The 27,845-nt window shown below is 38.5% G+C and overlaps 1 protein-coding gene across 2 annotated transcripts; it reads left to right on the plus strand.

The window, feature by feature from the left end:
* Positions 1 to 959: 959 nt before the first annotated feature.
* slc2a1c (solute carrier family 2 member 1c) lies at positions 960 to 26,012 on the plus strand. 2 transcript variants are annotated; one of them, XR_015513889.1, is made up of 12 exons: positions 960 to 1,152; positions 4,494 to 4,530; positions 11,070 to 11,168; positions 11,765 to 11,925; positions 13,849 to 14,089; positions 15,344 to 15,506; positions 17,247 to 17,431; positions 19,233 to 19,337; positions 19,694 to 19,795; positions 19,885 to 20,088; positions 21,992 to 23,241; positions 23,573 to 26,012. XR_015513889.1 is itself a non-coding variant. In XM_087291158.1 (11 exons), exons 2-11 carry the CDS (start codon positions 4,516 to 4,518, stop codon positions 22,169 to 22,171), a joined length of 1,455 nt encoding a protein of 484 aa, XP_087147284.1. In that variant the 5' UTR covers positions 960 to 1,152; positions 4,494 to 4,515; the 3' UTR covers positions 22,172 to 26,012. The 2 variants fall into 2 exon arrangements, 1 of the variants encoding a protein (XP_087147284.1); XM_087291158.1 differs by having other exon boundaries at positions 21,992 to 26,012.
* The last annotated feature ends 1,833 nt before the right edge of the window (positions 26,013 to 27,845 follow it).

Here is a 27,845-nt window from a genome sequence, read left to right on the forward strand (position 1 = left end):
GTGTGTGTGTGTGTGTGTGTGTGTGTGTGTGTGTGTGTGCGTATTGAAAATTAATAGATGCTATAGACATAACCTGGAAAATTTGTGATCCCTCAATTACTTTATGCAACATAATTACTCAGCAAGGCAAGCGGAGCAGTTGAAACACTCACACATAAGCTGACCTAAACCTTAAAGGTTGTGAATTGTTGCATACTAATGTGAAAGGCATGAGACCTAGACTGACTCACACAATAATATCCATGCACTAATAATGCAGCGCTGCTTACCAGCTGTGCTGCAGAGTTGAGGAATTAAATCATGCTCAATCCTTTGCACTAAGCAATATAATAATTCACATTCAGAAATACAGAAAATATTTAAGTATTTCTGTTTAATTTTATTATTATTATTAGTTTTTTTTTTACTTTAGAACATTTTTGACACGCATTTATATGAATTTATCTAAAAAAATTATATAAATTCATATAAATACCTGTAAATTAAATTATAAATTATAAATATAGATAAAATAAAAATATATATATAAATAAAATATTTTATAAGAGAAGAGACAAATATGTTTTAAATAACTAATGTCAGAATATTTAGGTCTTGTATATTTTTTAAATATTTTTCTTGTTCTATATATATTTTTATTGAGCTTCAATGCCAAGTCAAGTATTCAGGTTTACTGTGTGTCCAATTAAACGGTCACTTTGAATGTAATATAAAGCTGACAAATCATTAAATCCAAAGTCTTCTAAAGGAAATTTTCCTTACACTGGCCTGATATAAGGCCCAGAGCTCCACAAGCATCGCTGCAATTCCATCAGACCCAGCTCAAATTCACCAGGCCGGTGTGACTTCAGGGGTCCCAGAGATGCAAGTGCGTGTGTGAGGGATGGCCCGTCGGAGGTGGAAGGGGGAGGAAAACGACCAGCCGTGGGGTTGGGTTGGGTGTGGGGGGCTTCAGAGACACATTTTGGGATAGATGGATGCCATTCTACAGAACTCCGGTGGCCGATGGTGCAAGTGAACAGTGAGGTGTCATTTTATGGAGGACGTCAAGGCATACACAAGAGGTGCCAGAGAACAGTGAGGACATTTTTGAGCCGCTGTCAACCATTTCTGAGCAGAGCTGTTGGCAAACACTGCGGACGGTTAGGCACGGTAAGTGAGATGTCGCTTTGTTTTTGAACAGAACTGTTCAGTATTGTCATGAATTTCAAAATAACTATAGGCACTTCATAAAATATATATTAAATTTTTAAATAGATGGTACAGAGTCCCTCCAGCATGCTTTCAATGCTCCTGTTATACTTAAAAAAATAAATAAAGCTAATTATTGGAGTATATTTTCTACAAGACACACTTAATGCAGATTGATTGTACTTTTATAAAGAATTTAATAGTCTTTCTGGCTGATTCTACACGGTTAGTCTTCATATGCACATGACTGGTGCATATGAACTTTAGCAAAAAACATTGGTCATCATTTTTTTTAAACTCAATTTTTCCAAACCTGATTAAACTTTGTTTCTTTTGCAAAAAATCAAGAAAGAAATCAAGATCTCAAATTTTTATTTTATTATTATTCTTTTTTTCATGGTTAAATTTAGTGGGGATCAGCAACTGCGTGGTTAACCAATTTTTTATTAATTTATTTTTTTAATCAGAAAAGTAATATTTAAATTCAAAGAAAAATATAATATTAAATAATTGAATGAACGAGCAAACTAAAAAAATAAATGTATTAAATTATACTATTCAAATATTAAAATAAAGGAAATCGTCATACATTAAATTAAAGATACAAAATGACATCTTAAAAAAATCCGATGTGTGTATTTAATGGAGGTTTTGCTACCTCATGAGGTCGCAAGGGAGGAAATGTCAGCAAAGCACTGAAACTGACACTGGTAGGTCACATGACACTGGCAACATGGCGAATGTACTGTAGTATATCCAGATTATTCACATCATGACAGCATGCTTGTTTTAATCTGCATCTTCTCTATTGATTATATGATTGCTTGTTTGAGTTTAGTTTAAGGCCCCGTTTACACTAGTGCGTTTTAGTTTGAAAACACATAAGTTTTGCTACGGTTACGCCATCCGTCCACACTACGCCGGAGTTCTCGAGCGCCGAAAACGGAGCTTTTTGAAAATGCTGGATTAGCCGTTTTCATTCTAAAACGCTGCTGCTCCGTCTCAGTGTGGATGGGGAAAGACGGAGACATCTGAAAACGGAGGCGGGGCTGCAAACGTTCGCCTCTCTGATTGGGGCTTTTCCTCAATATTAAGTAGCCTAACACACACAGTTCAGTCTCGCATCCTCTTCTTGTAAGTCAAGACTTCGCAAGTTTGATCAAGGCTGCAGTCTCCCCCTTCTCAGTTTGATATGGAAAACATACCGAGGACACGGGTAAATCTTCAAAGGGAACAGTGTACTTCATAACTTCATTCACATCACCTTGGCTACGTTGTTTCACTTTCTCAACAATAAAATGTAAACATGATTTAAGGAACTGCCTATTTTCTTTTTAATATTAGCAACTTAACAGACAGCAGAAATGTTGAGGCGTCGTGCTGCATATATGAGCGTCATCTTCACTGTGTGAATATTTATAACAAAACGGAGCCGATAACAACTGCATCCTTTCAATTTCAGTGAAAATACGAAACACACCCTCTCTTTTGCTGAATATCAGTTTTAATAATCGATAATTATAAAAGTATAACATACAATAAGTTTATACATTGTTGGAAATAAAGGCAAGCGTTCAGTCAATGTACTTGGATTAATCATTAACTTATCTTTGCGCTTAACCAAAACATGTTACCCGTGAACAAGTAACTTAATAGATTCCAATGACCAAAGTCAGGGAATATGTCGTTAGATAAAGACAACATGAATGAAATATCACATTTAGCAAATATAGTAATATTAGATCCAGCAGGAGATGCTTGATGAGCAGTCCGACAAGCAGAGCTTTCATCTGGGTAGAAATGCTGGAGCGCTTGCCCGAAAGTGTGTGTGTGGTCACGTGATGTGCGTTTTCAGCGTTTTGGTGTGGACGGAGAGCTGTTCAGAAACGCTGGGTAAAACGCGAGTGTGGACGCGGATCGTTTTCATTCTACAACGCCGTTTTAAAACTAAAACGCACTAGTGTAAACGGGGCCTAAGTCACTTTAGTTTGTCACAATGCATGCTATTAAGTTATAAAACATGCAACTTCTGCCTTATTACCTACTTATTGTTGCAATTATAACTGTTTAGTTCTAAATATGATTTTAATCTACACCCCAATAAAAACCTAGAATAATAGAATAAATTGTGACCTAAACCTAAAGTGTTATCTTTAAGATTTATCTTTAAGAGTTTCTTTTTAAGCACAAATAAAGATATTTTGAAGAATATTAGGAGCCAAAAAGTTGATGGTCTCCATTTGACTTTTCAGTACAACTATACAGATCAATGGAATCCCACAATGTTTTGGGCTTGTGAAAGAAACTCATAGAGGTCTAAGGTCTCATTTATAAATGTGTTGTACACAAAACAGGGGCTGAAATGTGAGTATGCCACTTCCCACACAAAAGTTGAGATCTACTGTATAAAAAACTAACTTGACAGGAAAATGTGTGCAGCTCTAAGAAAACATACTGTATTTAACTTATCTAAACCATGTTTAATGATCACATGAACCACAGTGATCAATACATAAATGAATTCTGCTGTCTGGTCACTTTTAGAAACCTTTAGACCCCTAGATGTTTTAAATGTGAACTATAATGAATTTGTGCCAGGCATGTGACATACAGTTGAAGTCAGAATTATTGGCCCCCCTGAATCATTCGCCCTCTGTTTATTTTTTTCCCCAATTTCTGTGTAATGGAGAGCAGATTTATTTCAACACATTTCTAAACATAATAGTTTTGATAACTCATTTCTAATAACTGATTTACTTCATCTTTACCATAATGACAGTCAATCATATTTTACCAGATATTTTACAAGACACTTCTATACAGCTTAAAGTGACATTTAAAGGCTTAACTAGGTTAATTAATTTAACCAGGCATGTTAGGGTAATTAGGCAAGTTATTGTATAATGATGGTTTGTTCTGTAGACTATCGAAAAAATATATAGCTTAAAGGGGCTAATAATTTTGACCTTAAAATAGATTTTAAAAAATTTAAAACTGCTTTTATTCTAGCCGAAATAAAACAAATAAGACTTTCTCCAGAAGAAAAAAATATTATCAGACATACTGTGAAAATTCTCTTGCTCTGTTTAACATCATTTGGGAAATATTTTAAATAGAAAAACAAATCAAAAGAGGCTTAATAATTCTGACTTCAACTGTATATGATGATAAATATACGATGAACAAACTGAGCAGTTTTACAGTATTTTGTACACACCAAGCTTTCCATTATATTTCAACATTATCCCAAACCTCAAGAGCAACCATTTATTATTTATTTTTTATCTTACCTTTGATTTTAGGTGGTGAAATTCATCAAGTCCAATGGCTTATAAGGAGGTTAGTGATTATCAATAGCTCTGTCATTCCTGATTTGATATTTTATCATTTGTGATATTTATTTATTTACTCTTATTGTTGTTGTTGTTGTGTACATACTTCACAAAATATGTGGGTACTTAAACTGTGCTGCAGCCACACCATTACAGTAGAAGGGCATGCGCACACTTCACAGGTTGGGTTTGATTGAAACAAAATGTGCTGCATCTGGGCGAGGCAGTGGCGCAGTAGGTAGTGCTGTCGCCTCACAGCAAGAAGGTCGCTGGGTTGCTTGTTGGAACCTCAGCTCAGTTGACGTTTCCGTGTGGAGTTTGCATGTTCTCCCTGCCTTCGCGTGGATTTCCTCCGGGTGCTCCGTTTTCCCCCACAGTCCAAAGACATGCAGTACAGGTGAATTGGGTAGGCTAAATTGTCCGTAGTGTATGAGTGTGTGTGTGGATGTTTCCCAGAGATGGGTTGCGGCTGGGAGGGCATCTGCTGCGTAAAAACTTGCTGGATAAGTTGGCGGTTCATTCCGCTGTGGTGACCCCGGATTAATAAAGGGACTAAGCCGACAAGAAAATGAATGAATGAATGTGCTGCATCTGCTCAGTTTCATACACGTTTCATTTGAAGCAGAGAAGGAGAGCTGAAAAAATTCTTCCAAACAAATTCTGTTTTGGTTCAGTAAAATTGCAACATTGACCAAAGACATCTAAACAAACCAAAACCGAAGAAGTTTGCATGGTTTTCACATTCTCAAACATATCTGTATTTAGTCATGATGTTAACAACTTCAGTTAAATGCAGGAATCAGAAACACAGACCTTTCTGTGTGTGTGTGACTCCACATTTATAAGCTCCTAAATTGTGTCAATGCTGCTTTACAAGCATAAACAGCCAAATAATAAAAGTCAGATAGTGAGCAGTGAGGTGTCATGGAGGATTTCAAGACACGCGAGAGGTGCCAGCTAGGAGAACAGCTAGGAGATTTTTGAGCCGCTGTCCGCCGTTTCTGAGCAGAGATGTTGGCACGTTAAGCGAGATGTCAGTTTTTGTTATTGAAGAAAACTTGTCAGTATTGTTATGAGTACAAAAACACTGGAGTTTGTCTTAGAACGAACTCTGCACTTCATTAAATACATATTGAACATCTGAGTAGTTTGAGATTGTACAGGCTCCCTCCAACAAGCTGTCAATGCTCATGTTGCACTTTTAAAAATGAAACAGAACAAAGATTACTGGAGTACGTTTTAAAAGACATTAATATTTCTGCGTTTATACTGGGAATTTCAGCTTCTTGAGTCGTTTAATGCATTACATTCAGATTCACTGTATATAATCCCAGGTAGCATAGAACTCTGGCCCAGATTTGGCATAAATCTAGCACAGCAGACATTCATCCGGCACTGGCTTACGGCCCTGGTTTGGCAGAGGTGGCACCGTCCTTAAGGCTGCACACAATATTTGGGCCAGATGTAAATTGTAGTATTTGGCCCAGATGTTAATAATTGATATGTGGACCATCTAAGTTTGTCCTGTCTTGACCCACATTTAAAATACATTCATTCATTCATTCATTTTCTTGTCGGCTTTGTCCCTTTATTAATCCGGGGTCGCCACAGCGGAACGAACCGCCAACTTATCCAGCAAGTTTTTACGCAGCGGATGCCCTTCCAGCCGCGACCCACCCTGGGAAACATTCACACACACATTCACACACACACTCATACACTACAGCAATTTAGCCTACCCAATTCACCTGTACCACATGTCTTTGGACTGTGGGGGAAACCAGAGCACCCGGAGGAAACCCACGCGAACGCAGGGAGAACATGCAAACTCCACACAGAAACTCCAACTGAGCCAAGGTTTAAACCAGCGACCCAGCGACCTTGCTGTGAGGCGACAGCACTACCTACTGCGCCACTGCCTCGCCCACTTAAAATACATTTTTATTATTAATAAATAAAGGGAAAAAAGTATACCAATCAGGAAAAGGCACACCCATAGTGTGCCTAAGCGAATGGTTTATCAATTTAATTGCAGTTGTGACACACCAACATACTTGGCCCAGTTCAGGCTCAGTTATGGGTTTATAACTTGGCTGAAACTTGGCCCAGATATGGTCTATGTTTGGCCCTTGTCTGGAAACCAGACTTGGTCCAGTCATGTACCGTAATTCACTGTGGCATGTGGGCCAAGCAAAAGCTGATTGTGTGGGCAAAAATATTTAGCTATGTGGGATGTGTTAAAATAGAACTCTTTACACAAGCCAACATTCTTAACGGGCAAATAATAAGAGTTAGATTAAAATTTCATCACAAGCAGGCAGCAGACAAGGGGTGAAATTCTGGTGTAGGTGTACACTACTCATTTCAAAAATGATTAGGTTCAGTTCAATAACGCCATGGTTGAATTATAATCTACTGAAATTTAAATAGGTCGACGCATTGGGGCAGTAGGTAGTGATGTCGCTTAACAGCAAGAAGGTCGCTGATTCAAGCCTCGGCTGGGTCAGTTGGCGTTTCTGTGTGGAGTTTGCATGTTCTCTCTGCCTTTGATTGGGTTTCCTCCAGGTGCTCTAGTTTCCCCTACAGTCCAAAGACATGCGGTACAGGTGAATTAGGTAGGCTAAACTGTCCACAGTGTATGTATGTGTGCGAATGAGTGTGTTTGGGTTTCCCAGTGATGGGTTGCCACTGGAAGGGCATCTGCTGTGTAAAACATGTGCTGGATAAGTTGGCGGTTCATTCCGCGGTGGCGACCCCAGATTAATATAGAGACTAAGCCGAAAAGAAAATGAATGAATGGATGAATGAATGAATGAAATTTAAATATGCACATTTCCTAAAAGTAAATGTTAGCACAATGTTATTTATAAAGATTTTTGGAGCATGTTTGTAATGCTGATATAAAAATGTACTCAGAACAACATGAATGATGTTCAGATGATGTAGAAAAACATTTCCTAAAACAATCACATAATGTGGATGGAAGATTCTTATAACATGATTACATGAGACTGAAACGTAATAAAAATCTTTTGGGTAATGTTATTAGAACCAAAAAATCACATTATAAACTGAATGTTTTGTTGTTCTAAGAACATGTTATATAAGAGAATGGGGGTGTTAAAAGAACAGTTTCAGAATACAAAATTGTTAGTTGAGTCGACCAACTTTGAGCGAGCACGGTGACAATGGCCAACCCAGGCTCATTCTGAAAACGTACCCCGTACCCCTATATACATTAAACTCTATACACTATATACATAAACTCTATCAAACCTCTTCAGATGCTTCAGAATGCAGCAGCATGAGTGGTCTTTAATAAACCTAAAAGAGCACATGTCACTCCGCTGCTCATCCGTTTGCACTGGCTGCCAGTTGCTGCTCGCATCAAATTCAAAGCTCTGATGTTTGCTTACAAAGCAATTTCTGGCTTTGCTCCTTCTTATCTGCTCTCACTTCTGCAGATTTATAGACCCTCCAGAAACATGCGTTCTGTGAATGAACGTCGCCTCGTGGTTCCATCCCAAAGAGGGAAGAAAACGCTTTCCCGAACGCTCACGCTCAATCTGCCCAGTTGGTGGAATGAACTCCCTAACTGCATCAGAATGGCAGAGTCACTTGCTGTTTTCAAAAAGCGACTAAAAGCTCAACTATTTAGTCTCCTTTTTCCTTACTAATATGTAACTCCCTCTCTGACTCCTCCTCTAACTACAAAAAAAAAAGTATATATATATATATATATATATATATATATATATATATATATATATATATATATATATATATATATATATACATTACTAATGCTATACTTCTTAGACTTTACACACCTGAAACGTTCCTACAGCACATTCATTGTTGCTCTTATAGTTGTGTAAATTGCTTCCTTGTCCTCATTTGTAAGTCGCTTTGGATAAAAGCGTCGGCTAAATGACTAAATGTAAATGTACATTTCTCAAATATGCTGTCACAAAATCTGGCGAAAAGTCCAAGATGACAGTAATAGTTTGATTATAGTGTCAACATGTCTGCCCTGCACTTCGATAAGGCAAGCAAAAACAAAATCTTCTGACACTGCCAGAACTTCATCAGAGGAAAGATCTGATCGCAACGGGCTGTCAGTGAACACGTCAAACCCACTATCAAAGATCACCGATTTTGGCCTAGGATTTCAGGAATCTTTTAGGATTGCCAAAATTGGTCTTAGATGACAAAATCGTGGATAAAATCTCACAGTGTAAGAAGTGCTTTATTGGATGCAAGTATAAAGTAAGGACTTTCGGAAGTGTGTTGTATAAATGGAGCTTGATACCTTACATCAAATGCCAAAAAAAAAAACCTTGGCGGGTGTCTGTGGTCCTTTACTGGCTCGGTAGGTGCAGAGAATAGTGTCAAACAGCCGTGTGTGTATGAAATATCCTGTAACAAAATAAGGTGAAAAGTCCTACATGACAGTAATAGTTTAGAGTCTGGTTCTCTCAAGGTTTTTTTTCTTCACTCCCATCAGGTGAAGTTTTTTTTCCCTCTCCGCTGTCGCCACTGCCTCGCATGGTTCAGGATTGGTAGAGCTATGCATCGATGAATTGGCTCTTCAGTGTTTGAACTCTCAGTAATGATTAAATCACACTGAACTGAGCTAAACTGAACTGAACTTAAACACTAAAACCTGGACCACACTGTCCCAGTTACTGAACCACACTGTTCCAGTTACTATGACCATTTATGTAAAGCTGCTTTGACACAATCTACATTGTAAAAGCGCTATACAAATAAAGCTGAATTGAATTGAATAGTTTGATTATTGTGTCTACCTGTCTGTACAGCACTTCAATAATGCAAGTAAAAAATGCATACACCACATGTCTCAATCTGATTTCTGTTCGATTTGATTATGACTTTAGTCAGATTATGGTCATCAAAAATCGTTTTTTACATGTAGGCTCTTAATCATAGTATTGTCTTAAGGCCAAGATTTTTTATAAACCTGAATGACTGTAGCATGTTAGGCCCCGTTTATACTAATGCGTTTTAGTTTGAAAGCACATAAGTTTTGCCACGGTTACGCCATCTGTCCACACTACGCCGGAGATGTCCAGCGCCGAAAACGGAGCGTTTTGGAAATGCTGGAGAGGCCGTTTTCATTCTGAAACGCTGCTGCTCGGTCTCAGTGTGGATGGGGGAAAACGGAGATATCTGAGACAACGGAGGCATGGCTGCTGAGATTCGCTACATGATTGGGGCTTTTGTGTCATTGCGTATCCTTCCCTTATTCGTCAAGCCACATGGCTTTAACGCTACTGGGAGACAGCAGACCAGCCTTCACTGTAAACAACAACATGGACACAGAAATAGGAGCGTTGTTTGCACAATTGTCTGTCTTGGGCACCATTGTGCAGTTATTCATTTGTTACGTTTAGTAACAACTCGACCTCGTCGTCTGTCCACAAAAATACCTCTCTTGCTTTCTTTGCCATCGCGTTCACTGTTCAACCAGTGTTTGTTGACAAACAATAACCAAATGCAGAGCAAGACACATGCTTCCTGTTTATACTTGAACGCGCATGCCCAGAGTGCGCCAATGGTCACGTGATATACGTTTCTGGTGGCGTAGTGTGGACGGAGATATGTTCAGAAACGCTACGTGAAACGCTAGTGTGGACGCGGATCGTTTTTGATCTAAGACGCTGTTTTAAAACTAAAACGCACTAGTGTAATCGGAGCCTTAGACTGCACGAGCATGGCTCCCATGTCACACTGTAAGATCTCAGCTGTCATAAAGTCAGACTGAACAATGAAGACGCACCAAACCCTAAAGGAAAACGCCCCTGGAGTTTGACATCTTCCACTCGTTACACTTCCACTATCACGAGTTCTGAAATTATTCCTCACACCAAACGTAAACAATCTGTAGTGGCAATTTTACACATGGTTTGTCTCAATAATAAAACCAGGAAGAAAAAAAGCGGTCATTAAAAATCTCTGTTTACATGGTAGGCTCTTAATCATGGTATTGTCTTAATCATATTAAAATCAGATTATTGGTGTCCATGCCTACTGAAAAAAACAGCTTAAACCAGCCTAGGCTGGTTGGTTGGTTTAAGCTGGTCGACCAGGCTGGTTTTAGAGGGGTTTTGCCCATTTCCAGGCTGGTTTCCAGCCTGGTCTTAGCTGGTCAGGCTGGGAGATGACCAGCTAAAACCAGCTTGACCAGCCTAGCCAGGCTGGGAGCCCAGCCAAAACCAGCTCTATCCTGCTTAAACCAGGCTGGTCAAGCTGGTTTTAGCTGGATTTAGTTGGTCATTTCCCAGCCTGACCAGCTAAGACCAGGCTGGAAATGGCTGGAAACCACCCTGGAAATGGCCAAAACCCCTCTAAAACCAGCATGGTCGATCAGCTAAAACCAGCCAACCAGCCTAGGCTGGTTTAAGCTGAATTTTTTAGCAGGGATGTAATCATGCTCATTGGTTTTGTGGTCATTCTATTACCCAGCATGCCTTTTATGATGTTCTATTAAGTCAATTAACCGCAACTCATCTTTGCACCCAGAATCAACTGACCCTTCCTCTGCTGACCTCCATCGTGGCGGCGGTGCTCGGGTCTCTCCAGATCGGATACCAAACAGGCAATATTAACCCCCCTGCCCGAGTGAGTAGAGTTGACTTTGGGGGGCCAGCCGCTGTTTAGCATGGTTTCTCAGTTTACATACAAAGTTCTCAGAGCCCTCGTAAAACACTGAATAAACTTTACCGAGTCACAGAATATTTCTCTTCAGCCAGCGTTGGATTTGGAACGCTTCGTGTTTGCGCACAGGTAGCTATGATGTCTAGCTTGTGTTGATTTATCGTCTGTGTGTGGATATAGTCCAGATCCCTCGGGTCGAGTTTTCATTAGGAAAACATTGGGACTCGTCTCAAGATATTAGTCATGTCTTTCAAGCAGGTGAAATGAACTTTCAGAGTCAAGTATTAAAATTACAGGCTGCTCTGAGTTTTTGTCCGCATTAGCATTACGTATGCTGTTTGTTTGTTGATTGGATTAAGTAGCGTCTGGAATGAAAATATTCAGACTGAGACTCATTTAATCATTACTCAGGCTCATTAAAATAGCTAAATTTAGCAGAACGGTTTTGGCGAAACAAGAACCACTCAACGATTTTACTTTTTTCATACATTCATTATCAGGAAACATGTGAATAAGGTATGCTATATATGATTAATATATATTTGACATTTTAAATTAAGGTGATTGAAGAGTTTTTCAACACGACATGGAGATCCAGACACAATCAGTCAATTCCAGACCACAGTCTGACGTTCCTGTGGTCCCTCTCTGTTAGTATTAAGGATTTTGGAGCACTGCTTGGTTCACTGGGGGTCAAAGGTCTCGCTGATACTTTTGGAAGGTGAGAAATGCATGTTTCACAAATTCCATTATTTAATTTAATTTACCCCTACTGCATGAATTCTATCTATCTATCTATCTATCTATCTATCTATCTATCTATCTATCTATCTATCTATCTCTCTCTCTCTCTCTCTCTCTCTCTCTCTCTCTCTCTCTCTCTATATATATATATATATATATATATATATATATATATATATATATATATATATATATATATATATATATATATATATTTGACTGTTTTTCTTTTCTTAAAATGGCTTAACTTGAAGCTTTAACACAGAACTTATAAATGACACCTTACACTGTACAAACTTTCCAACAACTGATATTTCCACAGCTTTCATTTATTCTAGTCGTTTTTGCAAAATATTATTAAAAACAAACATAATATTGTGGTTTTATCATGTATACAACATACAGTAGATAGTAATATTTTCTAGAGCAAATATTATAACAAACAAATAACAAGTCTAATATGTCCAGATGCATCAGGATAATGTAGCTACTAGCTAACAATGTTTATACATTTTACTATATACTATACTACATCTGTCTTACCTGCCTCTGAGCTAACTTACTTGAATCTCTTACTTGAACCTTCAAACTTATTTCTCCATCACTTAACAAATGTCCAGTCTGCATCATTCTCATAGTCACTGAAACCCATCTCATCCTCATCCCCATTTGGCAACACATAAATTTGATCCATTTACTAAAAACTAATTTGATAAAACGTTTTTGAGTTGTGAATATGTCATCATAACATACTGAAGGTGATGTTTCAGTTTTTTTTGTGGATCTGACAAAATTTGATGATGATCCTTTGTTTTTATTGACGTTTACATTTGCATTCAGTAACCACTCACAATAAACGCCAGTCTGTCAGAAATCGTGCTATTGAAAAACATTGCATGTCATGTGACCTAACCAAAGCACATTATTCAATGTTGATCTTAAAGAAACAGTGGCAGGGAAATGAACATAAATATCAGGTTGCCATATGGCAACACCATGCAGTAGAGGGTTAATTAAAACATAGCAATTAAGTAGAAATGTGCATTTAAAGAAAAGTGGCTTTATGTGTGTATTTGTAGTTATTAATGATCAGTTATTAATTTAGTATTGGTGTTGCAGCCCTCCAATATTAATATCAGTTGTTATATTTTACAATTTATAATGCATTTATTGTTATCTTTAGCCATAATCTTTCCATTAATTTTTTTTTTATTTGCAATATAACATTTTTGCAATATTAAAAAAGTAATGAATGAATGAATTAATTAATTAATTAATGGATGAATACAATCCAATTGGTCACACATTATTTTGATAGTTCGTTTGTTGAATTTAAGTTACATTGCAACTACATGCCAACTAATTCTCAATAGATTATAAGTAGACTGTTAGGTTGCGGTTGGGGTTAGGGTTAGTGTAAGTTGACATGTACTTGCAAAATTTCTTATAGTCAATTAAATGTCTGTTGAAAGAGCAGTATCAGCAGATATTAAGCAGACAGCCAACTAATACTCCATCAAAATAGAATAGACCATCAAAATAAAGTGTTCAATTCAATTCAAAGCTTCACAGGGTCAGTGTAACACTGCTACAGTTGATAGCAGTTACACTGACCTTGTGAAGCTTTGAATTGAATTGAACACTTTATTTTGATGGTCTATTTGAGTATAAGTAGACTATCTGCTTAATATCTTCTTGCCATTGACAATAACCATTGACATTCTAAAGAGCACATTTTAAATATAATTGAAGTTTTTCAAATATGATATTAGAAAGATCAAAGATGAATAACCAGAATATTGATCTTGAAAGTAGCACATTTTTATTAAAGTGGTCCACCCGAAGGGGTACAGTAAGGGAGTGCTATTTAGAAATAACCTAAAAATACATTTCCTTTCAGACGAAATGCAATTCTGATAGCGAATGCCTTATCTGTGGCGGGTGCCTCTCTGATGTTCATGAGTGAAGCCACAGCGTCATTTGAAGTGCTTATAGTGGGTCGGCTGATCTTTGGTTTGTTCTGTGGCCTGGTGATGAGCCTGAACCCGCTGTACATCCAGGGAGTTTCACCAACAAACCTCCGCGGTGCTTTTGCAACTCTAAACCAGGTCTTCTTTGCCTCGGGCATCCTGCTGGGCATGGTGAGAAACAACTGCTCCCGTTACATTTTCAGATTCACCATTGAAGGTGCCATAGAGTGCATTGATTCTTTATGTTAAATTGTTCTCTGATCTCTACATTTTGTAACAGCTTTATGGCTTAGGCCAGAAATAGTTCCTCATTTACTCATGAATTACTACTGGAATGAAAAGTTTGTTTTTGGCTATATTTGTAATGGTCATCATGAATATCACTGAGCCCTGCTCTCATGTTCTGCGGCCTGATGCACACACTGATGCCAGGGCCGGAGCAAGCTGAACTGCCGCTCTAGGCAGAGGACGATCACGCCGCCCTCAACCCCAATGTGAAAACGAGAGTGACCGGTTATGAAAATGAAGTGAGGTGTCGCGGACCTCTTTTCCAGCGCACTATGTGCGGATATAACTGAGGACGCGCGGGTGCTGAGGGAGGGAGGTGTCGCGGACACTGCACTCTCTACTCTGCCGCCCTATGCGCGGATATGACTGAGGAAGCGCGGGTGTCGCAGACCTAAATTTTGCCGCCCTATGCACGGATATATCTGAGGAAACGCAGGTGCTGATGGAGGTGTCGCTGACGCCGCCCTCTCTATTCTGTCGTCTATGCGCGAATATATTTGAGGATGAGGGGTGGAGAGGGAGGTGTCGCGGACATAACTGAGGACGCAGTTGGTAAGGGAGGTGTCGCGGATGCCGCCCTCTCTATACTGCCGCCTAGGTCGCCTCTATGGACGCGCCGGCCCTGACTGATACACAAACACACCCGTACTTATGTATGGTTTACAAGGACTCTCCAAAGACATAATATATGTTATACCTTAAAATAAACACTTAAAAGGTGTTGCCTTATATGGTTGCCAAGTACGATGCGATCCTGGATTAACATCTACTGTATGTTGATCCTGGAACATAATTTTTGTTATGTAATCCATACCAATTCCCTACCCTTAAACCCAACAATAACTGGGATATTATCCCCAAAATCAAAGGAGAATAATAGTTGGATAACAATCACGTAGTGCACAAATCTAACCATAAGCCTAAGCCTAATATAAACAGTAAATTATCCCTTAATTCTGATTGGCTGATTGGAAGATGTAGATGGAACATAGAAGTTAATTTAGAAACATGTCCTTCTTGGTGAAATCAGGTTGGCGTATCCAGATTTTCATTCTATGGCACCTTTAATAGTTAATATCAAATACCTGAGCTAAACAATCAACACAAACCTGAAGGGTTGTTTTGTATATTCCTCAGGTTGTGGGTTTGGAAACGGTATTAGGTACAGAGAAATATTGGTCCCTGATGTTGTCTCTGTCCCTTATTCCTGCAACGCTCCAGTATTTGACTCTTCCTTTTTGCCCTGAGAGCCCACGCTACCTCTTCATCAACAGAGGCAAAGAAGAAGAAGCAGAGGCAGGTGAGTTGATGACAGAATGTTCAATGTTTGGAAGAAATGCACCAATGTATCAGGCAGCAATCAGTATTTGCTGGCAAAAGTTTGATAGCGTGATTTCCAGTGTTGGAAAGCGTAATGAAAAATCATACTCAAGTACAAGTAGCATTACTTGCCCAAAAATGTAGAGTAATTACAACTACATCCCAAGATGCTTCTCCTTCATTCACCTTTGGTGAATGTAGCCTTGGCCAGGAAGAGTTGATGTCATCAGGCGGTATCCACCGATCATTGGGTGTTTCAAGGCTAAACCGCAACACTCTCAACATTGGTGGGTCAGCAGTGGTGGCCAAATCACTGCCCATCAATTCCCCCTGGCTTCCAGCTAAGCTCCTCTCTCTTGCTTCCAAACAAGCAAGAAGCTCTCTCTGCTGCCTCCCCCATCCTGCGAACTGTTAGCTTTCTCTCCCTCCCCATGACCCCAATGGCTGTAAGCATTCTTCATACTGACTGGGCAGGGAATCCTCTACAGCCGACCTCACTGAGAAGAGCCATGCCTGCCAACCTTTCTCCTTGCAGTCATGCAAGAGGTCCTATCTCTTAAAAGCTTACTCACAACTCTCTTCCCATGGGACTGTAAGTTCGATGAGAATGATCTTCTTTCCCTCTTCAGACCACAATACTGCATCTGGCCTCAGGGTTGTCTTGACAACCGGAGGGAATTGTAATCTTTTCCTCAGGTCTACCTTCATTTCCTATGATTGGGCCTTTTGCAGCAGACTAGTTCTTGTTGTTACTGTGGTTGGTGGATTTTGACCCGCTCTTACAAACTTGATTGATGGTATTGCTCTCCCGTGTGGTTGGTGTTTCCTGCATCTCTCTTGCTCTAGGGTGTTAGCGAGTGTCATGAGCATCTTGTCTTGGTGCCACCTGTCTCTACCTTGGGCTATTTTACACCCTCAAAGGATGTGTGCCATGGTACCCCTCTCCCCACAAAAGTTGCACAATGGGTCCTCTCCTAAGCCCCGCTTGTGCAAATTTGGTGGAGTTGGGAGTGTGTCATACGCCAATCTTAGCATGAATGGGATTTGGAAAGCTTCCAATCTCCACAGATCTCCCCATGTGATCTTCCTCTTGGGTAGGTCCCACTTGGTCCATGCTCACTGGGATGCTAACTCCACTGCCCTTGCCCTTCTTCCTTACTCCTCCAGGTTCTGTACCTCCTCCGATATCATAGCCCTTCATCTTGGATCCAGACTTGCCCCATTGCTGGAAATGGCATTTAGCGGCTTTTGCATCTAAACAATTCAGATATTTTTCAGTTAATGCTAACATGAACTTTGATCCTTCAGTAATGTAAAATGTTAAGAACAATTTTATTTATTTGTTTTGAGTTCTTTAAAAAATGTGCAATTAATTTGAATTATGTACCACCAAACTGTTGATATGTATGTTGATTTTGGCTGAACAATTCTATGGCAATAACACTATGACTGACTTAGACAAAAGTATCTGACTGCAGACTTGTATTTGCAATCTAAGGCATGCAATCTCAGACATGCAATCTCAGACACAATACACTCAATGGAGCTAGTGAGGTCACTGAGAGGGAGTGGGGGGAGGGGGTGAGGGGGGTTAAGTGTGTGCATTAAAAGCATTGCATGAAGCTTAGCTTGCATCTGCACCCGGTCTGCAGCTTAGGCAAGAAGTAAACCAGTACAAAGAGAATTTGAATCCACCATCATCCTTTCTTTCTGTTGCCAGCCCTGAGGAGACTTCGAGGAAATCCAGAGATGGTGATGAAGGAAATGGAGGAGATGAGAGAGGAAGCAGCGCACAGTGAAACAGGGGTGACCGTGAGGGAATTCCTCAGAAAGCGACGCTACAGGCAGCCAATAATACTAGTGCTTATCATAAACCTGGGCAGTCAGTTATCTGGATTCAATGCGGTTAGTGTTCCCATACCCGTGTTTTCATTCTCATAATGACAACTTGAAGAAATTAGTTTGAAATCTTTGCAAATGTATTCAAAACAAAAATAAAAATATAATATAATATAATATAATATAATATAATATAATATAATTTCAGCCTTTAATCGTCACCAAACATTCGAAATTGAGCTCAAGTGCATCTGAAGACTTGCGTGGAAATCATACTAAAACATTGCGTACGCACAAAGCTGTAAATGTGCGTACGCAGAAAAAAATTCAGATGTATGAAACATTGCGTACGCCGAATCCCACGCATATTCTTTTGTACATCAGAATGAACGTGAATCTGAGCGCAACATGCACGAGCACAAAACCCCTCCCTGCCTCCTCCCCCGTATGAATATGCTAATGACTCTACTTTGGCAAAACCAAACGAAAAAGCAACGGCAAAAGCAAGCAAGAAGAGAAACTTTGAACAGAATGTCAATTTAAGGTGCTGCTTTTGGAGGTAGACCGGAGAAAACTGTGTTATATGCAAATTTGTCCTCCGGAATTAACAACAAAAGAAAAAATAGAGTGGGGAGAGTTTAGCTGATGCGGTTAACACAGTTGAGTCTGAACATCGCACTTTGTGGATTTAATAAAGAAATAGTGTGATTTATAGTTGTAAATGTTGTAGTACTCTTAACAGTCTCAGTGGCGCAGCTCGTAAAACGAATGGTAACATTTTTTTGACACGTTCAAGCATGAACTCTGTTCGAATCCAGCGTCTGATGAACTCTTTCTTCTTTTTTCCCCCGCTACATATCAGATTTTGCCAACTATTTATCATGAGAAAGACCAGTAGGAATCATTAATAAGTTTGTGCATCATATTTTATTTGCACATTTATTGAATGGAAATGTTTCTGATTCACGCATGCAAATTCATCTTCAGATAGTGTCTTTATAGCAATGTGCGTGCAGTAGATCGTTCCCATTACATTGGGAAAACAGGCGACCGCTGCAAATTGTGCTTTAATGTTTGGCTGGTCAACTGTATGGTATGGAAACCTTATATACCTACTAGACGAACCCGTCTCATACAGCTGCCATTGCAAGGCTCAGACACTTTGTAGAGTGCAATTTAACACAACTGCCTCTAGGAGTCGCCAATGGAAATAAAACAGAAACACACAAAAAATGTGTGTACGCCAGTTATAAAGCTGCCGTGGAGCTGCGCACATTCCCACATTCAGTTCATCGTTAGTAAATCCAAACGTGAGCGATTCTGAGCGTGAAACCTGGCGTACACAAAGTTTTTGTGCATACGCAGCGTTGATAAATGAGGCCCCAGGTTTTCACTGCTCATTCTTGAGATGTTTCTACATCTTGATTGGACTGGATTTAGAAAGGCACACACATCTATACAAGGCTAATTTCTGCAGCATTGAAGATCGCAAAGAGCACAGTGAACTCCATCATCTGTAAATAGCAGACGTTTCAGACCACCAGGGGCCTCATGTATCAACGCTGCGTATGCAGGGGGCTAATAATTTTGACCTTAAAATGTTTTTTATAAAATTAAAAACTGTTTTTGTTCTAGCCAAAATAAAACAAATAAGACTTTATAATATTATCGGACATACTGTGAAAATTTCATTTGGGAAATATTTGAAAAAGAAAAAAACAAAAAACAACGGGGGGCTAATAATTCTGACTTCAACTGTACCGTGCCATAATGACAGTCAAACAGTCAACGTATTGTGTAGTCTGAACCTGGTTTACATTCTACCATGCAGAATTTGACCTAATAATGTTATTTACTTCTCTTCCAGATTATAAATTATTCCACAAAAATGTTTGCCCAGTCCAATTTTGATGAAGCCACATATCTAACACTAGGGGTGGGGGCCGTTAATGTGGCATTCACTATAGTAGCCGTGAGTATTCCTTTGTGTGATGTGAAACTTCTATGCTAATTAATGGTATTGCTGAATGTTTTTTTTTTTCTTTGTTTTGTTTTTGTCAGAGATTTCACATTCATTTCCCGTCAGTAGTTTTAAAATTAGTTCATTCAAATTAGATAATATAGTTGGCCATCCCAGCTTTGAAATGATTGAATGAATGAATGATATAAAGTGAATGGAGGGTTGACAGGAAGCCACAGAAATATTCATATTTATAAGCACAGAATTACACATTACAAACTTTAAAATAATGAATTTAAATGAATCACTTATGATGTACGAAGAAAAACATTTGAATCTTTTTTTTTTCCTCTTATTTCCTCTTAAAGTTCTTCCTGGTGGAGAGAGCAGGACGCAGGAAGTTGTTGCTTGCTGGATTTCTATCACTAGCAATTTGCAACCTGCTCATGACCATCACATATTCCATATTGGTGAGATTAAAAATCTTAATTGTTTTCAAAAAATAAATTAAAATCTATCAATTTGACTTCTCTATCACATCTCTCTTCTCTTTCATCAGACTATAGTTCCATTCATCCGTAATATTCAGGTGCTAGTGGTTTTCTTCCTGATCTCAGCTTATGAAGTGGGACCTGGGCCAATCTCTTGGTTCATAGCTGCTGAGCTTTTTGACCAATCAGCTCGTCCAATTGCTATGGCCTTCACAAGTATGCTGAACTGGGGAGGGAAGTTTGTACTGGCACTCCTCTTTCCACCTCTGCTGGTACGTGAAGCTTTTTGTATAAACAAGTTCGCAATAATTTACATTTAATTTAGCAGATGCTTTTGTCCAAAGCGACTTACATTTGAGGAGGCATACGGTGATTCAACAAGAAGAGGCAATTCACACAAAAAGTGGTAATTATGCAAATGAACCGTGTGTGTGGGGTTAGATGGAGGATTTTTAACTTATTTCTTTTTTAATAGAGAGAAGAGTGTTTCTACAGGTGGTTTGTCAAGCCAACTCAGCTGTGTGAAGCACACTTCATAAATGCACAATGTATATTTAGAGATATTGAGTGATTGTAATAAAGTCTCTGGAGAAAGTGTCAGAGAGATGAGAGTGTGTTTTCTGCAGGTGTCATAGTATAGTTCTCAAATAATGAGAAAGAACTAGTGCTTTTTAGTTTTAAAACGGCATTTTAGAATGAAAACGATCTTCGTCCACACTAGCGGTTTACCAAGCGTTTCTGAACAGCTCTCCGTCCACACCAAAACGCTGACAACGCACATCACGTGACCACACACACCTTCGGGCAAATGCTGCAGCCTATCTACCCAGATGAGAGCTTTGCTCGTTGGACTGCTCATCAAGCATCTCCCGCTGGATCTAATATCACTATATTTATTAAACGTGATCTTTCTTTCATCTTGTTGTCTTTGTCTAACGACATATTCCCTGACTTTGGTCATTGGAATCTATTACTTGTTCTCAGGCAACGTGTTTTGGCTATGCGCAAAGATAAGTTAATGATTATTGTAGCCACGTAGCCTACATTCTGTATATTGACTGATCACTTGCCTTTATTTCCTATAATGTATAAACTTATTGTATGTTTTACTTATATGGCCATTATTGATGATTAAAACTGATATTCAGCAAAAGAGAGGGTATGTTTCGTATTTTCACTGAAATTGAAAGGAGGCAGTTGTTATAGGCTCCGTTTTGTTATAAATATCCACACAGTGAAGATGACGCTCATATATGCAGCACGGCGCCTCAACATTTCTGCTGTTTGTTAAGTTGCTAATATTAAAATGAAAATAGGCAGTTCCTTAAATCATGTTTTCATTTTATTGTTGAGAAAGTGAAACAACGTAGCCAGGGTGATGTGAATGAAGTTATGAAGTACACTGTTACCTTTTAAGATTTACCCGTGTCCTCGGTAGTCTGTTTTCCATATCATACTGAGAAGAAGAGACTGCAGCCTTGATCAAACTTGCGAAGTCTGAACTTACAAGGAGAGGATGCAGGACTGAACTTTGTGTGTTAGGCTACCTAATATTGATGAAAAGCCCCAATCAAATAGGCGAATGTCTGCAGCCCCGCCTCCGTTTTCAGATGTTTCCGTTTTTCCCCATCCACACTGAGACGGAGCAGCAACGTTTTAGAATGAAAACGGCTAATCCAGCATTTTTAAAACGCTCCGTTTTCGGAGCTCGAAAACTCCGGCGTAGTGTGGACGGATGGCGTAACCGTAGCAAAACTTATGCGTTTTCAAATGAAAACGCATTAGTGTAAACAGGGCCTTAGATCTACCTAGCCTTACTGCCTAATGACTACAGCCCCGTTGACACCCTCTGCCAATGCGTTGACGAAATTAACGGTTGGATGTGCCAAAACGTTCTTCAGTTAAACAAAGAGAAAACTGAAGTGATTGCGCTTGGCGATCGTGCTACCCACTGCGCCACCGTTATGCCTCCATTTTCATTTTCTTTTTACTTTTCACTTTTCACCAGGGGAGGCTGATTAGGGGTATATAGAATTTCAGTTGGTTGATTGTTTTCTTTTGTGACAATGTCCGTGTTGAACATTTAAGTTTGTTTTTTAGAAATGTTATCACAAAAAAGCAATGAAAAACAATATGTTGGACAATCATGTACTAAAACAGCTACTTTGTTTGCAGAAAATCTGTGGCGCCTACGTATACCTCCTCTTCATGTGCATGGCCCTGCTCGCCTTCACCTACACCATGTTTCGTCTTCCTGAGACCAAGGGACGCACTTTTGATGACATTGCGGCTGAGTTCCGTGGAGCAGAGGGCATACCACTACATAACAAGACCACATTTAACACATTCACCTGACCGAGGCTAGTGAATAGAGACCATCTATAATGCCTCGGCTAGTGTTCATGAAATATATTGATAGTGAGAGTCACAAACTTTAAAGTCACAATTTTCTAGCCAGCGAATGTTAACTTTCACATGTGTTTTTTTAAACTGGACATCCTTAAGGCTGATTTATACTTCTGCGTCAAACGCCGGCGTATGCTACGGCGCTGAAGCATAGCCCTTCGCCGTTGCCGTCAGCGTCGTTGATGTGCACCTCTCAAAAAATGTAACTACACGTCGCAACGACGTGTAGCCCAAGCTCTGTGATTGGTCGGCTTGGTATCGCTGATGAGTCTGTGCGGGACCGAGAGCCACATGAATGGTGCGAGCCTGATGGAGCGATTGTTTACAAGTGTGGAATGCTGTGAAGGAGCTCCGGATGGAAAGTTTTGTTTTGTGTTTACCTCAAAGTTAAAGTTGTTACCTCATAGTTAAAGTTGTTGCACGTCCGCCGGTTCCTGCCGGTTCCTGCTTAAAATGAGCGAGTTTGAGCCACTTGTACATCCTGGAAGTGTTCAGGAAAAGCAAAAAAGCAGCGAAGAAACTCGACAAAGAGGAACATTTACACCTCAATGCCAACTAGCATTTCGGAAGTGTTAAGACAGACCAACAGAGCTTGCTTGCGCCGTGGGTCACGTCGGTCACTTGACGCAGAAGTATAAACCAGGCTTTAGAGACAATCCCAGAGAAAACACTTGCAAGATTGTGATGTGAAACTGATTTGTGTACTCTTGCCAGGAAAAAAAGTATTCAACATGTCATTATTTAATATTTTTTTGGGGGGAAAATATTTCTAAAGGAGCTGTTGATATGCAATGGACCCTTCGCTAAGCCCCGCCCTTCTTAGTTACTGTTGCTACGCCTGTCAAGCCTTCGTGCCTGGCACGGCTTTTTCAATGTGTGTGCACCGGTTTCAGACATTGCCAGGGATATTATGTAATTTTTGGCGAACAGGTGAGATATACGAGAAAGCCAGACAAAAAAGGACTGCAGTATGCATTACAGGGGTATATTCATGCTATAACAGGCAACCGATTAGAGCAGTGGTTCTCAAACTGTGGTACGTGTACCACTAGTGGTACGCAGGCTTCCTTCTAGTGGTACGCGGAGGAATGAAATGTGTCATTTACATGCTACACACATTTCAAAATTTATCAAAAATTATGTCTATAATATGCCACAATATGCTATATGACATATAGCCTATATTTCTGAGGTAATCTTCCACGTTTTTTAACTGTGCAGAGTTGTAGCTGCTTTACTTGGCCTACTACGCTACTGTATTTCAATACTGCTCATTTTGGTGGTACCTGGAGAGACCTTTTTTTTCTGAGGTGGTACTTGATAAAAAAAGTTTGAGAGCCACTGGATTAGAGAATAAATCAATCAAAATTGAAGCTAGCTTAGCCTCATACGCCGACCATTTAACAGGTAAGCTCATGCTCAGCAGGAGAGGTGAAATTTAAAAATAATCTATTTATAACAAATGAAACCGTGATTTCTCTATTTTTAGCCAAAAAGCCTGATAGATTAATTGTTGTGCAATGAAATATAGCGTTACTAACCAACGCGGAAACATGCATGTCACTTTTACATAGTTCATTCATAGATAGAACAGCCAGAAAGGGAAACAGATGGATTTGTGCCGAATATTAGCATCATTGACCCATAACAATGTAAAGTAAGTTACCTATTGCCTATTACTTACCTATATAAAGTATAATGATCGCAGCTGCTCAGTGATCATATCTCGGTTTTATTCTGTTGATTTGTCATTTTAAATATTCGTAGCTTGAAAAAGATGGAAATATAAAGTTCTGTAAAGTTAGCAAGAGATTCGCAGATTCGTATTTTCCGGATCAATAACTCTTGTCATTATGAAATATTCGCTATTAGTATGACTAAGTTACTAACGTTATGGCGAAGGCTTAAACGAAGCATTACTCACAATATCGAGCGAAAAAAAGCAACAAGACAGCTGTGAAACAGAACCTGCTTTGCGTTTTTGTAGGAAGCACAGTTTAGATCTGTTTGGGGAAAGAGGTGTGAGTTATTGTCTGTCTATCACTGAATGTGTCAGGAATATCAAAACAAAACCAACTTAGCTCCGCTCCTTTAGCGCCCCTCAAACAGCTTGATCCACGCTGGCATTTCTTCTCTTGGATTTTAGGTTTTGAAAAGGGAAAAAATTCCACCATCCCGTCCAAACTTTAAGGATAACGGGTATCACATTTGTACAATCCATATGCACTCACTCGAAAGATTGACAGAGCCCATGCGCATTGCTACAGTTGCTAAGCCACGATTGGTGGGTGGCGGTTTTTGGGCGTGGCTTAGCGAAGGGTCAATTAAAACAAATTTTTGTAAAAACCTAAACAATACAAGCAATAAGATGTAACAAAACAAGTAATTATGTGCAAAAACAATTAAATAACACAAGGAGAAAGTACTGAACTACTGAAATGTATTTAATACTATGTATTCAAATGTATTTTGGTGATGGCAGCTTAAAGATGCCTCTCATATGATCATTCACAGACTTCAGAGTGTAAAAATCTTGATGGTTCTGTGGGTTTCGTCTATCAAATCTGATCTTTATTTGGTATTTTCAATTGGATTCAAGTCAGGTGATTGGCTGGGCCATTCTACAGCTTGATTTTCTTTCTCTGAAAGCCTTTGAGAGTTTCCTTGGCTTTGTTTTGGATCATTGTGTCGCTGAAATGTCCACTCTGGTTTTCTCTTCATCATCCTGCTAATGTAAATGTTTGACTGAAGCAGCTGATATTAATTTACACTGACAAAGGGCAGAGGGTTGCTGAAGAACTACTGAGAGATTTCAGCTGCTGTCTGGGCTTTCACTGTCGTTCTACACCTCCCTTTCTTCATGTGTTCAATACTTTTTCACTGCGTCATTTCATTTTATTATGCATAACTTAATTTGTAAACTAATTAAGATTGTTTTCTTTGCATATATGTATGCATTTGGTTGTTAATAACATCTGGTGAACATTTTAAGTCAACAGCACCTTTAGAAATATGTTTTATAGAAAAATGGTGGCGTGTTGAACACTTATTTCCCCCCATTGTACATGTAAATAGCTGACTTTACTAGAAATCTGCATGGAAATCCATTGAATTAACATGAAGTACACACACACACACACACACACACAAAAAATATCTTTAATTCTAAACCAGTTGCTGAAAAAAAAAAGTTAAATAACAACTGTTAAATTAGAGGTTGAACTCCAGAAATTTGCCAAATTTAAATTCAAGGAAATTTCTGTACTTTACTGTCCATTATTTTACGGTAAATTTCTGTAATTTAGCAGCCTTATTTTATGGGTTTTTTTTTTTTAAACCCCAGCTGCCAGAAATAAATGGATTTTTGTATACAGTGTACATAGAAACTTGAGTTCTATGTTAAAAACAGTATTGTAAAATGTATAGTAACTTATTGGCGATTGTGGTTTAGTTAGTTGCAATTGGTTGTAATTATAAATGTAAATGTGCTTGTAAATTTACAGTGTTACTGGCAACCAAAATTAGCAGTAAGTTACCGTAAATTGTACAGAATTGGTTTGTTTGTTTTTAAGTGTAGGGCTGTTGAGTTTCCCCTTGTGTTGAAACATACATGGTTAAGGCAAGATGTTTACGCACAAATTTCTAGTATAGTCAGCTATTTAGGTTAAGAGTGCAGTTTTAACATTGACAGGATTAATTTAACTACCTGATATTAATTGAAAAAAAAACTTGTTGAAAACATCTTAATAAGATTGTTAACACTAAATAAAAGATTGAGCTACACAATGCACTGATTCGCCTCTTTTAGTTTTGTCTTTGTTTTTTTTTTCTCTTCTTTCTTAATGAAATTGGAAACATTCAGATCCACACAGAGAGAAGGTGAAATTCACACCAGCCTTTGTAAATTAGAATTTTAAGGACATGACATTGTGAACATCTTGTGAACTCCAAAGAAATTGTAACAAGCTAATTACAAGATTACAAGAACGGAGGGGATTTCTCATTAGTAGAACTCATTAAAAACAAATATCAGAACAAACAACCTTCAACTGAGAAAAAATGTAATACACTCAAAAAAGCCAAAGTTTTACAGCTCAATTAAGCAGAGCTGTAAAATGCAGCAGCATTTCTAAGTCCAATAATGAGAAACCTTTAATTCTGTAAGTCGATCCTGTCGCTTAGTCTTGTGAAATCAAGAGCTTGTTTTATAAATTCATTCATTTGTTTATTTTCCTTCGGCTTAGTCCCTTGTTTCAGGGGTCACCACTGCGGAATGAACCGCCAACTGTTCCAGCATTTGATTTTAAAGTGTTGGTTGTTAATTAATGAAACATGTTTTATGCTTTAAGTAACCCTCATACTGTCCTGATTTGTTCTGGCCCAAAATGTGCAGAGTGATCGATAAGCTGTAGACTAGCCCACAACTGCACCACAATTTTTGTGACGACAAAATTCCTATAAAATGTATAAACTGTCCATATTAAATGAATGTTTATTTAGAAGAAAAATGGCTTCTAATTGCCATCTAAAATGCACAGGTGAATTGGGTAAGCTAAATTGGCCGTAGTGTATGTGTGTGAATGTGAGAGTGTATGGGTGTTTCCCAGTGATGGATTGCAGCTGGAAGGGCATCCGCTGCGTTAAAACATATGCTGGATAAGTTGGCGTTTTTTTTCCGCTGTGGCGAGCCCTGATGAATAAAAGGACTAAGCCGAAAATAAAATAGCATGTACTGTAACCAAAAAAAGATTAGTTATTAGACGTTATATATAATGTGTCTAAATAATGATACATTTTTATTTTAAGTTTACATAAATAGTCAGACCTGTGTAAAATTAAATAAATAACTTTTTATTCACTGAAAATTTTTATTTTCAGCAGCATTTATAAACAATTCAGTGTTGGGGAAAAAAGTAATATATTACAATCTGTAGTCACTTAAAAAAATAAAATTTAACTAAATGTGTTAGTTACTTTTTAAGGAAGCAATGTGAATATAAATGTGCTGTTATTTCATTGTAATTTGCATTATTTACTTTTTTTTTAAAAGAGATAAGGAAGATTAAAATTGTACTATATTACTTTTTACCCAACATTCATGTATATACAACATGCAAAAATGGTAAACAGTGTGTGTTGTGCTATCGTGTCTGCCCCCATTACAAGCCATGCCATTTTTTACAAACCGAGAAAAAGAATTTTAAATCAAGCCAATAGGGGGAGCTCATGATCTATCAGGTGCTCTCGTTGGATTGAACATTAAAATATTGCAAGCTATTCAGCAACAGCATCTATTTCCTCATGCTGTAAACTACTTTATCAGGTAAAATTTAAGTTGATAATTTGTGTAGATTGTATCAACACATACTATTTTTGTACCCTCATTGAGTTGGCAAAAAAAAAAAAAAACACTAATAATTTTAAGTGACTTAAACACTTAATAATTTAAGGACAAAACTGGATGGAACTTAAATTAAAAGAATGGGTCTTTAATCAGTAAAAATCTTTCAACGGTGACACTACTAACTAACTCACTATTGCCACACCCAGTTCACAATTTTACTGTACTCATTTATATTTTCTAAATTATAGATTTTTATATTATATATATATATATATATAT

The sequence above is a fragment of the Danio rerio genome, chromosome 17 (assembly GCF_052040795.2).
Source record: "Danio rerio strain M-AB ecotype USA chromosome 17, GRCz13ab, whole genome shotgun sequence".
Classification (NCBI taxonomy): Eukaryota; Metazoa; Chordata; class Actinopteri; order Cypriniformes; family Danionidae; genus Danio; species Danio rerio.

What these genes read in the sequence shown, in the direction of transcription:
- slc2a1c (XM_087291158.1), top strand. An exon ending in CTCGCTGATACTTTTGGAAG is followed by an intron (nt 11,926 to 13,848) that starts GTGAGAAATGCA and finishes ATTTCCTTTCAG; the next exon opens with ACGAAATGCAATTCTGATAG. An exon ending in AGTTATCTGGATTCAATGCG is followed by an intron (nt 17,432 to 19,232) that starts GTTAGTGTTCCC and finishes CTTCTCTTCCAG; the next exon opens with ATTATAAATTATTCCACAAA.